At 37.5% G+C, this 16,729-nt stretch overlaps 1 protein-coding gene across 1 annotated transcript; it reads right to left on the bottom strand.

Moving 5' to 3' along the window:
* Positions 1-2,164: 2,164 nt before the first annotated feature.
* Positions 2,165-2,809, bottom strand: LOC125937349 (60S ribosomal protein L36-like). The gene is given in 2 exon segments (XM_049652008.1): positions 2,165-2,434; positions 2,437-2,809. Coding segments are annotated over 2 exon segments (351 nt in total). The 5' UTR covers positions 2,582-2,809; the 3' UTR covers positions 2,165-2,228.
* Positions 2,810-16,729: the final 13,920 nt, after the last annotated feature.

Below are 16,729 nucleotides of genomic sequence, written 5' to 3'. Positions count from 1 at the left end.
GCTGGGTGGCTCAGTCGGTTAAGGGTCCAACTCTTGGTTTCAACCCAGGTCATGATCCCTGTGTTCTCAGATGGAGCCCTATGTCAGGCTCCACGCCTAGTGTGGAGCCTGCTTGGGATTATCTCTCTCCCTCTGTTCCTGTCCCCTGCTCACGCTCTCTCAATCTCTCTCTCTCTCTCTCTTTCTCTGAAATGAAAAAAAAAAAGAAACTAATGAACTGATCCTCAGTTTGTTAATACTTCTGATGAAGTTTCTGAGAGAACTAATATGTATTGACTCTTGTCTGTAAATCTGAAATCTGTGTCAATTGTGAGATAATTTCAGGAATATGATTACCATATTGGACACTTTGTAGTGCTGGCTTTATTCAATGTCAAAATAATATGAAATTATAAAACATTTCAAACATCAAAAGTACCGAAAATAATATAACAGATAACTATAGATACTCCCTATAATGCCTAAAAGATCACAACATTTTTTTTTTTGCCTTCAGTTCCGTCTCTGTCATTTTCTCTGTGACATAAATGAAATAAAACATTAAAGATATAGTTAAAGTCTCCCCTTGCACCACCCCCCCCCATTCCCTCAGGCTTTCTTCCTGCCCAAGGAGACCAATAACTTGAAGCTGATCAATTAGCATTCTAATGCTCATGTATTAAATGAGAATTTAAAATAAAATTTTTAGCTGAAAAATGGAAAGTTTTCTATATATGTAGGCATGAATAAACAATATATACTGTTCTTTGTTTAGTGTTTATATAAGTGTACAATATCGTACATAGCCTTTGGCAACTTATTTTGATTCAAAGTTATATTTTTCAACATATTTAGGTATATGTAGCTTCAGTTCATTCCTTTTCACTGCTGGACAGGAATCCATCCATTCCACCTTTAGGTCTCTTTTCCCTGGAATATTCTTTATATGGGTTTTCTTTTCTAGATCAGTCCTGCAAGAGGTCTGTCCGCATTATTAGTTTTTTCAGATAGGTATTTATTTATTTGTAGCAATTTATTTTTTCTATTTCATTACTTCTTGTTCTTTATTAGTTTTGAATGTCTTAAAAGGTTCCATCTTTATTTTTTTGTCAGTTTTTTTGAAGTACAATTCACATACAGTAAGATTCACTGGTTTCAAATGTATAGTTCAATGAATTTTTACAAACACATGCAGTGGTGTAACCACAAACATGATCAAGAACATTTCTATCACCCCCAAAAGTATTCTCATGACATTTTGCAGTCAATTCCTTCCCTCCTACCCATAAGCCCTGTCAATTACTCATCTGCTTTCTGTTATTACTGCTCTACTTCTTCTAAAATTTCATGTAAATATAAACAATATATAATATTTTGTGCTTGTCTGCTTTCAGTTAGGATGATGCTTTCAGTTAAGATGACCCATGTTATTACATGTTACCAGTAGTTCGTTTTTAGTGCTAAATAGTATTCCATTGTCAAAAGTGACCCTCTTTTTTTTTTTTTTTAATTAATTCATTTCAATTCAAGTTAGTTAACATACAGTTTAGTCTTGGTTTCAGGAGTAGAACGCAGTGATTCATCACTTACGTAGATTGCCCAGTGCTCATCCCAACAAGTGTCCTCCTTAATGCTCATCACCTGTTTAGCCCATCCCCTCCAACCTCCCCTCCAGCAACCCTCAGTTTGTTCTCTGTGTTTAAGAGTCTCTTATTGCTCCCTTTCCCTATGTTCATCTGTTGTGTTTCTTAAATTCCACATGAGTGAAATCATACGCTACTTGACTTATTTTGCTTAGTATAATACACTCTAGTTTCATCCATGTTGTTGCAAATGGCAAGATTTCATTCTTTTTGATTGCTCTCAGCACAGAGCACACTGTCAGCGCAGAGCACAGCGGGCCTTGATCTCATGAACCATGAGATCATGACCTGAGCCAAAACCAAGAGTCAGACCCTTAACCAACTGAGCCACCCAGGTGCCCCTCATCATTTATTTAGGTCTTTAATTTCTTTCAGAAACAGTTTTATAATTTCTAGTATACAGGTATTACACATATTTTGTTAAACTTATCTCTAAGTATTTCATATTATTGATGCTACTATAAATATTTAAATTTTCAATTTCTAATTGTTCAGTGCTAATACACAGAATTTATTTTTTATATTGACTTTGTATTCTGATATTTGCCAAACTTGATTGTTCTTTTTTTTTCCAAAAAGGCTTTATTACATACAGATGGGAGGGGTTCAGTCCTTCTTAGCTGCAACTTTCTGCATGGCTACCAGGACTTTGCACAGCGAATCTCTCTTGCTCTTGGCAGGGATGTGTGTCCCCACCCTTTTCTTGATGAACTTGAGAGAGAGCCTGTCCTTGGAGACCTTGAGCTGATTCATGGATCGCCATGGCTCCATGGCCATGGCTCCATGGCTCTATGGCCGCTCATACGGGGCTTGCTGCACACCTCTAAGATCCTGTGCTGCTGGAACTTGGAGTGCTTGGTAAGGCTCTGGTGGTGGTGGCTATGCCTCGGCTTGCTCACGTTCTTGGTCACCTTGTGGCCCTTGGTAAGGCCCAGGGCCATAGGATAGTGCAGAGCCATGGTTGCTAGTCCTTAATGGCACCTGCTGTGGAAGCACCAAACTTGATTTTTTAAATTCTAATGGTTCATTTGTGGATTCCATAGACAGCTTTACTTCTTTTTTTCCATATATGGATGCACTTATTTCTTTTTCTTGCTCTATTAAGCTGGGTAGAACCTGCAGTAAAATCTTGAATAAAAATGGGAAGCATGAATGTCTCTGCCTTTTTTTTCTGACCTTATGAAGAACATATTCAGTCTTTTATCATCAAGTATGATATTAGCTGCAGATGCTTTTTATCAAATTGAGGAAGTTCCACTCTATTCCTGATTTGGAGTTTTCATCATGAATGGGAGGTGAATTTTGTCAATGGATTTTCTGCCTTTATTAAAATGATTATATGGTTTTTCTACCTTAATTTATTGATTTGGTGAAATACATTGATATTTACTTATTTTTAATGTTTATTTATTTATTTTGAGAGAGAGAGATAGAGCATGTATGTGCATGAGCGGTGGAGGGGCAGAGAGAGAGGGAGATAGAGAATCTCAAGCAGCCTCCAGGGCTGTCAGCAGAGAGCCCAATGTGGGGCTCGATCTCACCAACCATAAGATTGTGTCTTGAGCAGCAATCAAGAGCCAGACAATCAACTGACTCAGCCACCTAGGTGCCTCAATAGATTTTTAACTTTTAAAACCAACTTTGCATTCCCAAGATAAATCCCATGTGGCAGTTTCCCTTTATATATTTCTGGACTTGATATGCTAATATTTTGTTAGGGATTTTTGCATTCATGTTTGTGAAGGATTTGTATTTGTAGTTGTTTTCTAATGGCTTTATCTCATTTTGGTATTAAGGTAATGCTTACCTCATAAAATAAGTTGTTAAGCATATTCTCTTCTATTTGGGGGAAGATTTTACGTAAGATTGGTATTTTTTTTAAATGGTTATTCATTTTTGAGAGAGACAGTGAGCATGGGCAGGGGAGAGGCAGAGAGACGAGGACACCCCTGTCCAAAGGAGGCTTGCTGCTGATAGCAGAAAACTCACAAACCAGGAGATCATGACCTAAGACAATGTCTGAGGCTTAACCAGCTGAGCCACGCAGGTGCCCCAAGATTGATATTATTTCTTACTAAAATGTTTGGTATCATCCACCATGGGAAACTTATGGATCTAGAATTTTCTTTTGGGGGAAGTTTTAATCTACAAATGCAATTTATTTACATGGCCTAGGGCTAGTCATGCTATCAGTTTCTCTTGAGTGATCTTTGGTAGTTTGTCTTTCAAGGAATTTGTCAATTTCATATAAATGGCACAAATTGTTCTTAGTATTCTTTTATTTTAAAATATGTAGTATTTGTAGTGTTGTCACATCTATCCTTTCTTATTTGTATCTTCTTTCTTATATACTTGATCAGTCTGACTGATCAAGAGTCAGACTTGTGGGAGTTTTGTCAGTTTTATTGGTCTTTTCAATGAACCAGGTTTTAGTTTCACTGCTTATTCTTTGTTATTTATTTTCTGTTTTATTGATTTCTGCTCTGATGTTTACTATTTCCTTCCTAATACCTATGAATTTAATTCATTTAATTCACTTTTTTATTATCTTAAAGTAAAAGTTTATAATATTAAATTGAAACCATTTAATGATATAAATTTCCTTCAAAGCACTGCTGTAGCTTTGATTCATAAATTTTGATATATTATATGCTATTATCATATATATTATATGCTATACATGCTATATTATATGCTATATATAATATGCCATGTATCATATATATAATATGCTATATTATATCACATATATTATATGCTATATATCATATATATTATATGATATATTATATGCTGCTTCATAATTTTCATTTAGTTCAATGTATTTTCTAATTTCCCCCATAGTTTCTTCTTAACTATTATTTGGAAGTATGTGTTTAATTTCCAAATACTTAGAGCTTTTCCAAATATCTGTTTGTTGATTTCTAATTTAATTCTACTGCGGTCATAACACATACTTTTTATGATTTATTCTTTTAAATTTGTAGAGACTTGTGTTCTAGAATATGGCTTATCTTGGTAACTTTTGTGTGCACTTGAAAAGATACTGCATTCTGCTGTTGCTAGGTGGAATTTTTATTAAATGGCAAATAGGTCAAGTTGATTGATGATAATGGTCAGGTATTCCACACCTTCACTGATTTTCTTTTTACTTTGTCTATTAATGTTAAAATCTCCAACTAAAATTGTGAATTTGTCCATTTGTCCTTTCATTTCTCACAGTTTTTGCTTCAGGTATTTTGAAACACTGTTGTTATTTGCATACACATTAAAGAATATTATGTCCTCTTACCGAATTGACCCTTATATCATTACGCAGTTACCCTCTTTATCCTTAGTAACGGTCTTTGTTCTGAAATCTGATTCCTCTCATATTCCTATGCCACTTTAGTTTTCTTTAGATTGTTAAGCATAGTATATATTTTCCACTTCACTTTTAACCTGCGTTTTTATATTTAACGTGGGTTTCTCTTAGACAACATATAATCAATTCTTGTTTTTTTATCCAATCTTACAACCTGTGCATTTAATTGGAATGTTTAGACCATTTATACTCAATGTGTTTATTGATATGGCTAGGTTTATATCTAACCATCTGCTATTTGCTTCTTATGTTCCATATGTTTTTTTTTTCTCCCTATTTTCCTGTTTTTTTTTCTTCCTATTTACCTACTTATTTCAACTAGAATTTTCATGGTGTGATAGATTAATTACAAAAACCCTTTCTTGTCTTTATGCGTTCCCATACCACACACTTTGCAAAATGACTGTGAAGATCTAGCCATCAAGTGGAAGAGTTTATTTTCCTTCCCCTTGAATCAGGGCTGGCCCTGTGATTCACAAGGTATATATTTTTTATCTCTTCAATTTCAATCTGTGCATATGGTGCTCCTTTTGTATGTATTTTATAAGTCTCATATAGCTGGATTTTATTTTATATTATTCTTTTATATTGCCTATAGCTATGGTCTGTAACTTTACATTCTAAATCAGTCAATAAACCTATTTGTACTTATATATGCTTACTTTGTCTGAAACTAATCAATTTTATAGTCTCATTATGCCAAATAAGATAATTCTTTTAATTGATTTTAACTTCATATTTAGCTATGCTAAATCTTTTCTTTCAAATCATGTTGGCATTGTCAACAGTGTTAATTCTACATAATCATTAAATTTGTTTAAATAGTATTCTACTTTTATTTTGAGGAATCCTCAATTACATATTATTTCACAGATGTGTCATCAGTGATTATTTAAATTTATGCTAATTATTGAATTAGCAGAGATTCTTTTCTTCTCATTTAATCCTTCTGGTATCAGGAATTCTGTTGGCTAACATGGATCAAATCACAAGGCCAACCAATATTTAAGGGGAAGGGAAAAAATTCTCCCACTTAGTGGTAAGATCTGCACTCTTTTTGCATTTTAACTCTTCTGATACTTACTTGCCTTCCAAAAGGTTAGGAAATCACTGGTATGTCTTAAAATTGATGGTGTTTTAAAAATGAGTTTGCTACATACACAGTAATGCCAACTTAGCTCACTTGATTAAGTGTTCATTAAAACATTACTCCTTCATTAAGAAATATGCATTGAGTACCTGTGTGCAATACACTGTATTAGGTACAAGAGATACACTTGTACCTGTGTGCAATACACTGTATTAGGTACAAGCTGTCTCACCAGCTGTGAGACAGATGTGATTCTGGTCCTTACCTAACCTACAGTGGGTCTATAGTCCATAGTCACAAGGTCCTGTCAGTTTGATGTTCTACATAATGTTGAATCTGACCCCTCTCTATTTCCTACCTCTGCTCTAGTCTAGCTCAAGCCCTTATGTCTCATATCTGTTAGTTCAACAACCTCTCTCCCTACAAATCCATTTTCTACAAAACTTTGTGATTTGACTTCATCAGTTCTTAAACTTAGTTCCAGGGTGAAATTTAAACTCTATAGAACATCATGCTCTGTCCTTCGTAATCAAGTCCCTGCTACCCATAGGCTGTATCTCTGAACAAGCTTCTCAATTTACTCTTGTGTGCCACTGACCTGATTTTAGTTCTCTGTGCATTTCCTGCTACGTTTCTCTTTTTTGCCCTGGTCTCTATTATTCAGACATACCTCCATGTCCTCTCTCTCTGCTAGGCCAACTCCTCCATATCCTTTGAGGCTTACTTCACTGCCACCTCCTGGAGCTTAGAAGAAGGGGCAGAGTGGAGGCTTCAGGAAATATTGTGAAAAGGAACTTGAAGGCAATGAGGGTAGAGCTGGCAGCTAGACTGAGGAAGGGCTGGGCAGGAAGGAAATGATGCTGGAGCCATGATGACAGGATGAAACCTGGGCTTTGGAACAGGAACAGGACAGAGAGCTCCTAAGGATGATGGAGAAAAGAAGAGTGTGGGTTGGTGTGGGAATTCTTAGCCTTCTAGCTGTTTAGGAGGAGGCCATGATGAACCAGGATGGTTCTGGGAAATGGGAGCAGATACAGCGAAATGGAAACAGTCCACACACCATTGACATTGTCCCATGTACCACATCTTGCGATATATATACCACTTATTTGGAAAACATTTCAACGATATCATTTTTAACAGCCATATAGTAATCCATGATATAATCAGAATCCCTTATTGATAGACCTTTACATGGTTTCTAGTTTATGTTATTTTAAGCAATGCTGTCCTGAATGTCCCGGTAGCTAAAATTGTTCCCAGCCACAATAATCTCCTTAAATGAAATGACAGGGGGTGGGAGAGTGGTTGTGGGAAAGGAGAATGCTAGAGCAAAGGATATTAACAATTTTAAGACTTTAACTATGGAGTTTTCAAATCGTCCCAAAGATCACTTCCATTGAAAGTACTTAGCAGTGTCTCCTCCCCCCATGTCCTCATTAACATTGGGTATTATTTGAAAAATAAAAAGGTCAGGTTTAATTGTATATTAAATAGAAAAGACATCTTCCTTTAAGAAGTGGCAGAATATAGATGGGAGATCTTCACTATGTTCGTGCTGCCTCCTGGTGGCACCTGAAAGACCTGGACAAGGCAAAAAACCCAGTCAAACTGAACTATCTGAACAACTCATCATTGTTAATTAATCTAGGGCTAAAGTAATAGAAAGTGGGTAATAGACACATAGAAAAAAAATGGACCTGACTCTAGGATATTAGAGGATATGGAAACCAGAGGAGAAAATTCTTACCCACATGATATAGCATGTGGTCTGATGCGCAGGAGGCACTCAGAGATGCTTTGCTAAAAAGAATGATGGAAAAAGAAAATTAGTGTTTAAATGGCTAGTTGCTTGGGTGCCTGGGTGGCTCAGTTGGTTGAGCATCCAACTTCAGCTCAGGTCAGGATCTTGTGGTTCGTGAGCTGGAGCCCCACAAAAGCTCACTGCTGTCAGTGTGGAGCTGGTTTTGGATCCTATGTCTCCCGCTCTCTGCTCCTCCCTGCTTGTACTCTCTCTTTCAAACATAAATAAAACATTAAAAAAAATAAATTGCAAGTTGTCAGGGGGCATTTTGTGCAGCTTCCTTAAAGGGGAGGAGGGAGCTACTATATTTTATGCATTAAATTTTTTTTTTATGTTTTATTTATTTTTGACAGAGAGAGAGACAGAGCATGAGCAGGGGAGGGGCAGAGAGAGAGGGAGACACAGAGTCTGAAACAGGCTCCAGGCTCTGAGCTGTCAGCACAGAGCGCAACGCGGGGCTCAAACTCACAGACCGAGAGATCATGACTTGAGTCTAAGTCGGACGCTCAACCAACTGAGCCACCCAGGCGCCCCTATATTTTATGCATTTAACATCCATTTCTCCTATAGGATGGTGAAGACAATAAAGATCAAAGGGATTGAGAAATTTGCCCAGTGCCACAGTCTTCTAAGGTAATTGTTTCACTAAAAGAATGCTCTTAATGGTAGTTGTCTACTCTGGATCTTAGATTGGTTTAGCAAACAGGGTCATTTTTACTTTTGTATTGTTCCTGTATGCAAGACACTATGCTCCCTATTAGGGATGAAGGAGGAAAGGACAAGGGAGAGCTGAAAATGCAGATGACACAGGTGTGGCCCTAAAAGGAGTTACTAACCTACTTCTGTTTTCCAGAGTTCCATCCTCTGCTCTGCACACACATTCTGGGTAATCACATCCACGCCTGGGGAATTCAAATACCACCTGTACAGTAATGCATTTGCCCATTTAATCTTTCCCTTAAGATTCACTGAGGAAGGGGTGCCTGGGTGGGTCAGTTCCTAAGTCTGAGTCTTGATTTCGGTTTAGACCATGATCTCATGGTTTGTGAGTTTGAGCCCTGAGCCCTGCTTGGAATTCTCTCTCCCTCTCTCTCTGCCCCTCCCCTGCTCACTGGTGTCTGAGCACATGCATGTACCCTCTCTCTCAAAATAAATAAACCTAAAAAAAAGATTCACTAAGGAAAAGCAATTTGCTCAGTATGTCTCCTATGAGACTTGATGTTGTAGGATAAACAGACATCAAATAGTCACACAAATGAATATATATTCATATATTATGATAAGCAAAGGAAAAAGTCCATGTTGCTATAACAAAATATAACTTGGTGTTAGTGGTATTTAAACTTTATTGCTCTTATATTCTTAATGCTCTCATATCTATAACGATTGATTGAGGGGCTGACTAGATTCTTCAGTCTCCTTCCCCTCCTCTTCCTCCTTGTCCTTTTTATTTTTAGTGCTAAAATTAGAGACCGCTTGACTTGAAAAAAGATTTCCTACCTAGCCTTCTCAGAATTATCTACTTTCTGAATTTCTGGGAAGTTTAACAAAAAGGCCTTATCATAAATTACCAAATTATATGTGTTATTCTTTCATTTAAATGTGACTTAGCAGATATATTTATTTTTTATATTTTTAAATTTTTATTTTTTATTTTATTTCATTTAAAACATTTTAAAAAGTTTATTTATTTTGAGAGACTCTCTCTTTGAGAGAGAAGCGGGGAGAGAGGAGGAGAAAGAAGCTGACAGTGCAGAGCCCGATGTGGGGCTCAAACTCATGAACCATGAGATCATGACCTAAGCCTAAACCAAAAGCCAGACACACCTGTCTGAGCCACCCAGGCACCCCATTTAGCAAACATATTTAGAAAATACATTGTTAATGTTAACATTGCTTTCCAAAGCCTTTTTCTTCTTTTTTCATTTAATTTTCATTTCATTTTTATATAACATATATAAAGTGCATTCATCTTAATTGTACAGATCAATGAACTTAAAAAAAACTTGTTTAATGTTTATCTTTGAGAGAGAGAGAGAGAGAGAGAGGAGAGAGAGAGAGAGAGAGAGAGGAGAGAGGAGAGAGGAGAGAGAGAGAGAGAGAGCGCACATGACCAGGGGAGGGGAAGAGAGGGAGGGAGACATGGAATCTGACCTGTTAGCACAGAGCCTGACTCGGGGCTTGAACTCACGGACCGCAAAGTCATAAGCTGAGCTGAAGTTGGACGGAGCCACCTAGACACCCCCAGATCAATGAATTTTTTTTTTTTAATTTTTTTTAACGTTTATTTATTTTTGGGACAGAGAGAGACAGAGCATGAACGGGGGAGGGGCAGAGAGAGAGGGAGACACAGAATCGGAAGCAGGCTCCAGGCTCTGAGCCATCAGCCCAGAGCCCGACGCGGGGCTGGAACTCACGGAACGCGAGATCGTGACCTGAGCTGAAGTCGGATGCTTAACCGACTGAGCCACCCAGGCGCCCCAATGAATTTTTAACATGAAGACACAGGTAGCCATGAAATCTTTGATAACATTTATTTTTATAATGTGTTAGTTTCTATAAAACCCTGGAGTTGAAGATTTGGTGAATTCAATATCTGAAAAGTTCCCACATGTAACCCAGTTGCCAAAGTGAGTTCTCATTTTCAAATCATTTAGCCAAATCTGCCTTCTTTTCCACCAGAACAAGTCTGACTTTATTTTTCATTTCAAATCAACATATTAGTAAGCATCACTATGATAACCATCTTACTTTGTAATTCTAATTGTAAGACAGATTGCTAAATAAGGAAAAGACCCTTGCCACGAGTTTGTAGTCTGGTTGAAATAAAGTGCCTCTGCTTTAAAACTTCTTACCTACATTTTTGGGTTGGTTTTGCTCTAATAGAACTCTCTCTTGGGAACATTGTATTATTTAAAAATGTCAAAGAGATGAACTAAAAAATGAGAGTTGTTCTTAATACTAGCTACAGTTGTTGGATAAAATACAGGATGTGCAGTTAAATTTGAATTTCAGAGACTAATAATTTTTCAGTGTTTTAGTATATCTGGGTAATCTGCATATTAAAAAAATTTTGCTATTTGAAATTCAAATGTAACTAGGTTTCTGTATTCTTAATTCCTAAATCTGGCAACTCTACTCTTGTTTTACTCCATATTATATCTGCTTATTAACAACATAACATGCACCAAAACACTCCATTTCTAATGCTTCGCCTTTCAGAAAAATATGAATAACACAGGGAAAGACAAACATGGAAGTTTCACTGATGCTAATATTTTGAACTACTGACTGGTGTTTGAGAGGAATTTATTTTTTTAAAGTTTATTTATATTTGAGAGAGAGAGAAAGCATGAGTTGTAGGGTGGGGGAGAGGCAGAGAGAGAGAGAGAGAGAGAGAGAGAGAGAGAGAGAATCCCAAGCAGGCTCCACACTGTTAGCATGGAGCCTGATGTAGGGCCAGAACCCACAAAGTGTGGGATCATGACCTGAGCCAAAGTCAGACACTTAAGCTGAGCCACCCAGGTGCCCTTGAGAGGAATTTATACTCAAGGGCCAAACCAAACACTATGGTAAATAGAGGTAATAGAGACATACCTTTTTTTTAGTAGAGATCTAGGAACTAACTATCTGATTCAGGCTTGTGGGTAGCTTGTTTCTCAGGCAGATAAATATTAGGGAAGACTATATATAAAAGGTGACGATCCAGAAATTGAATCCTCTAAAACTATTATGACAGTGCCCCTTGGGAAGTCTTTGGGTATTTCTAAATACAGAGTAATCCAGTTTGATGACTACTGACCCAGACTCCAGGGAAGTCTGAGAGGAAGTGGCATTTGAGCTGAGAAATGAAGGATGAGTAGGAGTAATTTAAGTACAGGGGGTAGATAGTCTGTCAGATGTTCACAGAAATTCCTCCCAGCAGATCTCAGGAAAAATCATATAAGTTAGAAAGGGAGGGGTGATAATTGAAGTTAAAATGCCCCCAGGTCTTTGTATCATTTAAGAGGAGGATGAAGGAATTGGCTCATTTCAGAATTCATTCCATTAAATAAATGTTACAAAATGTAGGGCAAACACTAACAGATAGGACCAGAGTGAATAACTGCCCAAGTGGTAGAGAAGAAAATGGCAGGTGTGGGTGTGGGTGGGGTAGAGAAGGATAAGTTAATTTTTTTTTCAACCAATCTCAAAGAAAACATTAATGGAGAAACCTAGAAAAAGTATAAAAACCTTAACACTTAAAATGGTAGGAATGAATCACATAATATTAGAAATCACAATCAATGTCAATAGACCAAAGGTAAAAAGAAGCTTCTAAGTCTGAATAAACATTGAACAAACAGAAAACGAGTAAACATTGGGCTACATGTTATTTACAAGAGACACTTAAAACATAAGACACAGAAGATTAATAGGAAAAAGGAGAGAAAACAATAAACGAACCAAAGCAATAACAACTAAATGAAAGCTGGCATGACTAAATCAATACCATGCAAAATGAACTTTAAGGCAAAACTTTCTGGACTTGAAGAAGTATATTAAAATTGATAAAATGGTAGATTCCTCAGAAAGAAATTTTACACGTTTATGTACTTTATAAAATATATTCAAAATATAATAAGAAAATATTGGCAGATTTACAAGAAGCTGACAAAAAAATCACTTTCTGTACCTTATATTTGGGCAAAATTAACAACTATTCTAATGGATATATGTTTAAAAAAATTTTTTTTTAACCTTTATTTACTTTTTTGGCACAGACAACGGATGGGAGAGAGTCAGAGCGGCAGGCACGGAATCTGAAACAGGCTCAGATCAATGGGCACGGAGCCTGACGTGGGGCTCGAACTCGCAGACCCCGAGACTTCGACGTGAGATGCAGTCAGACGCTTAACCAACTGAGCCACCCAGGCGCCCCATAATGGATATATGTTTTAAAATGACCAGACACTAGGCCATAAAACAAGTACCAAGAAATTTTAAGTAATCAGTATTATATAGACCATAATCTCGACCACAATGCAATTAATACAAGTTATAAATTTATATAAAAAAGATAACAATATACCTCATGTTATCTAGAAATTTAAAAAAAAGTATCTTTGCCCCATAGACTACAAAATAAGTCTCAATAGGAATTAGAAAAATTTTAAACAGAATAATGAAATTATCATATTTTATCATTACCATATATTATTACCATAAAAACTTAAGGGATATAACTAAAACAGCTGTTACAGGAAAATTCTATAGCTTAAGTACATTTTTTAGGAAATGAGAGGTTAAAATAAAGCCACTAAACATTCAACACAAGAAGCTAAAATAATTAATAGAACAAACTCAAAGAAATTTTTAAAAGGGAAAGAATATGATATAGAAAAGAAATATGAACTAGAGAATAATTAGAACAAGAAAATCCAAGAAAGATTAACAAGATCTGTCAAGAAAAAAAGTGAGAAGATATAAATAGATACAGAATAAAAGAGGAAATGGTCACAGACACAGATTTTATATTATTTTTTCTCTTTTTTAAAGCTATTATTTTGATTCTAGTTAGTTAACATGCAGTGTTATGATAGTTTCAGGTGTGTAATATAGTGATTCAACAATTCCATATATCACAAGGTGCTCATCGCACTGTATGTTAACTAACTGGAACACATAAGGGTCCATGTAATCCCTTCGAACTGGGGTTTTTGTATTCTTTGGGTAAATACCCAGTAGTGGAATTACTGGATCATATAATATTTCTATTTTTATTTTTTTGAGGAACATCCATACTGTCTTCCACAGGGGCTACACCAGTTTTCATTCCCACCAACAGTGCATGAGGGTTCCTCTTTCCCCACATTCCCACCAACACTTCTTGTTTCTTGTGTTGTTGATTTTAGCCATTTTGACAGGTGTGAGGTGATAGCTCATTGTACTTTTGAGCGGCATTTCCCTTGATACAAATGATGATGAGCATCTTTTCATATGCTGTTGGCCGTCTGTATGTCTTCTTTGGAGAAATGACAGACACAGATTTTAAAATAATGTGGTTGTATTATTAAGACTATATGTTAGGGGTGCCTGGGTGGCTCAGTCGGTTGAGTGTCTGACTTCAGCTCAGGTTATGATCTCACAGTCCGTGGGTTCCAGCCCCCTCAAGGGGCTCTGTGCTGACAGCTCTGAGCCTGGAGCCTGCTTCGGAATTCGGGTCTCCCTCTCTCTCTGCACCTCCCCCACTCTCACTTTGTCTCTCTGTCTCTCTCTCAAAAATAAATAAACATTAAAAAAATTCAAAGACTATGTTAATAAATTAGAAAATCTAGGGGAAATGGAAAAATTGATAGAAAAATAAAATGACAAAATTCATGCAAGGAATAGAAAACTTGACTAAACCTGCAGAAAAGAATTTATACGGAACTCAAGATTTTGTCTTCCCCCAAATACCCATACCTAAATGATTTTACAGCTGAGTTCCTATTCTTTCAAGGAACTGTTAATTATTGTGTAATATAAAGTGGTACAGAATACAGAAAAATAGTGACAGTTGCATAGCTCATTTTATGAAGTTAAGTATAATTTTTTAAATTAGATTTTTCTTTTTCTTTTGAAATAATTTCAAATTTGCAGAAAAGATACAAGAAGAATAGAAAGAACATGCTCCCCACCCAATAATCTGAAAGTATATTGCTGACATCATAACCCAATCACCCCCAATACTTTAGCATTTATTTATTACCAGCAAGGATGTTTCCTTGCATCACCCCTATAACATTCATTGAGATCAGGAAATTAACACCATAGAATACTACTATCTAGTTAATCAGAGATCCAATTCAAGTTTCTCCAAAACAGAGATACATAATTAAATGCAATAATATACCTAAGTAAGTGATTAATAGGTGCTCAATAAATGGCCATTACTTTCACTAATCTGTAAATTCATTAGGGGCTCCTGAGTGTCTTTCTTGGGCAGCCATAGGGTAGGTCTGCCCATGTACTCCGCAGTCCTTACACAACTAGAGAAGTGGGGTGATCCTACCCCAATGTGCCACACCCTCATGACAAATTTACATTCTCTACACCACCTTAGTCTGGCTCTGAGACCCCCTACGAGGCTGTCATGGAGGCTTTTAGCCTATCCCACATAAATAAAGCTGGCAGGTCGTCCACGTGGAGCTTGTAGCTCAGATTGGGCACTGCCCTTCCTGGGCCCGACGCAGCAGTCTCTGCTTTGCCCTGGGGCAGGAGGAATTGTACCCACCTGTGAGTCTCCCACCCCTCCTCTCCTGGTAGCGTCCACGCTCTGCACATGCGCCCTGAGACCTATAAGGCTGGGGCGGGGAGGGGGACGCCAGGCGTCAAGCTTGCTGCCATCTTGGGCTCTGGCGCTCTTCTAAGAGCCGTGGGAGGAACAGCCTGGCTGGCGCTTCTTTGTAAGTCTGCATTTTTATTGTTAGCCTGCTGACACCCACCTCACCTTTTTCCTTTGAACTGTCGGCGCTTTGGTCCCAGAGGAGTGAGCAGTGGCCCCCTGCCTCCTGTGGGGGATCCTCCAGTCCCCCCTGCCCTCCCTGTCCTCTAATGGCGTCAGCTGTTCAGCTTGCCGTGACAAAATGCCGTTTTCAGGGAGGGTGTCTCTCAGGGTCGTTTCCATAATGGCTGAGACTATGGCCAGGGGTTTTTACTTGTGGAGCCGGAAAGACGCCAAGAGCATGGAAGTGCTCTCTTGAAGAAGCTTATTTTTACTGAGTCACGTAGTTGTAATACGTTAATACACATTCAGAAATAACTTTTGGAATTTTGAAAAACCAATGCAGACCGTTTGCAGCGTGTCCGCTAAGTAGAAGGTAAAATTAACCCCCCTTCTGTTCTTCCATGCCACTCTCCTCGTTTACCCTTCATGCCTTTTGGGCACCTGCAAGCACGTATTCATGTACCCCTGTAGGATATCGTATTAGTATTCTCTACATGTTACTCTGACCCTCCTCCCCGCCCCCCAACTTTACAGGATTCCTAAGACCTATTCACCAGAGCCAATGGAGGTAGATTTATTTTTGAAATAATAATTGAAAGGATAAGAGGTGTTCTATAATTATTCCACCATTAATATACATTTAGGTTGTGTGGTGTGTGTGTTTTATAGCTTTACCGAAGTATAATTGTGGTACAAACCACACATGACGTATCCAATTTGATGATATTTGAAACAGGTACTCATGAAACCACTGTAATCAGGATGATAAACCTTTCCGTTATCCCCCACAGTTTCTTCTGGTCCCTGCCCTTAGGCGCACTGATCTGCTTTCTGTCACTATAGTTGGTATTTTCTAGAATTGCATATAAATGGAATACAGTATACATTCTCTTTCTCCGATTTCTTTCACTCAGAATAATTATTTTGAGATTCGTCTATGTTGTATCAATACTTTGTCCCCTTTCATTGGTGATCGTTTTCCATTGTGTGTCCTACAACCATTGTATGGTTCCACTTTGATAAGAGACAAACTGTGGTTATTCAGATTTGAGTATTTTATAGACATTTCTGCAAAAGTGAGTGAAACAAGCTTGATATGTTAAGGAAAATGGACAATATTTATTGATGATAAAATTCATGCTTTAAAGCCAAAATTATAAACTTGGAAAACTTGTGCCTGTCACTGCAACCTTTAGAGCTTCCCAATATCGGTTTTCTTTTCTTTTTTTTTTTTTTTTCAACTTTTTAAAATTTATTTTTGGGACAGAGAGAGACAGAGCATGAACGGGGGAGGGGCAGAGAGAGAGGGAGACACAGAATCGGAAACAGGCTCCAGGCTCCGAGCCATCAGCCCAGAGCCTGACGCGGGGCTCGAACTCAC

Source organism: Panthera uncia, assembly GCF_023721935.1.
Source record: "Panthera uncia isolate 11264 chromosome A3 unlocalized genomic scaffold, Puncia_PCG_1.0 HiC_scaffold_12, whole genome shotgun sequence".
Taxonomy (NCBI): domain Eukaryota; kingdom Metazoa; phylum Chordata; class Mammalia; order Carnivora; family Felidae; genus Panthera; species Panthera uncia.
Note: the sequence above shows the minus strand (reverse complement) of the source record. Positions and strands in the feature narration are given on the sequence as shown.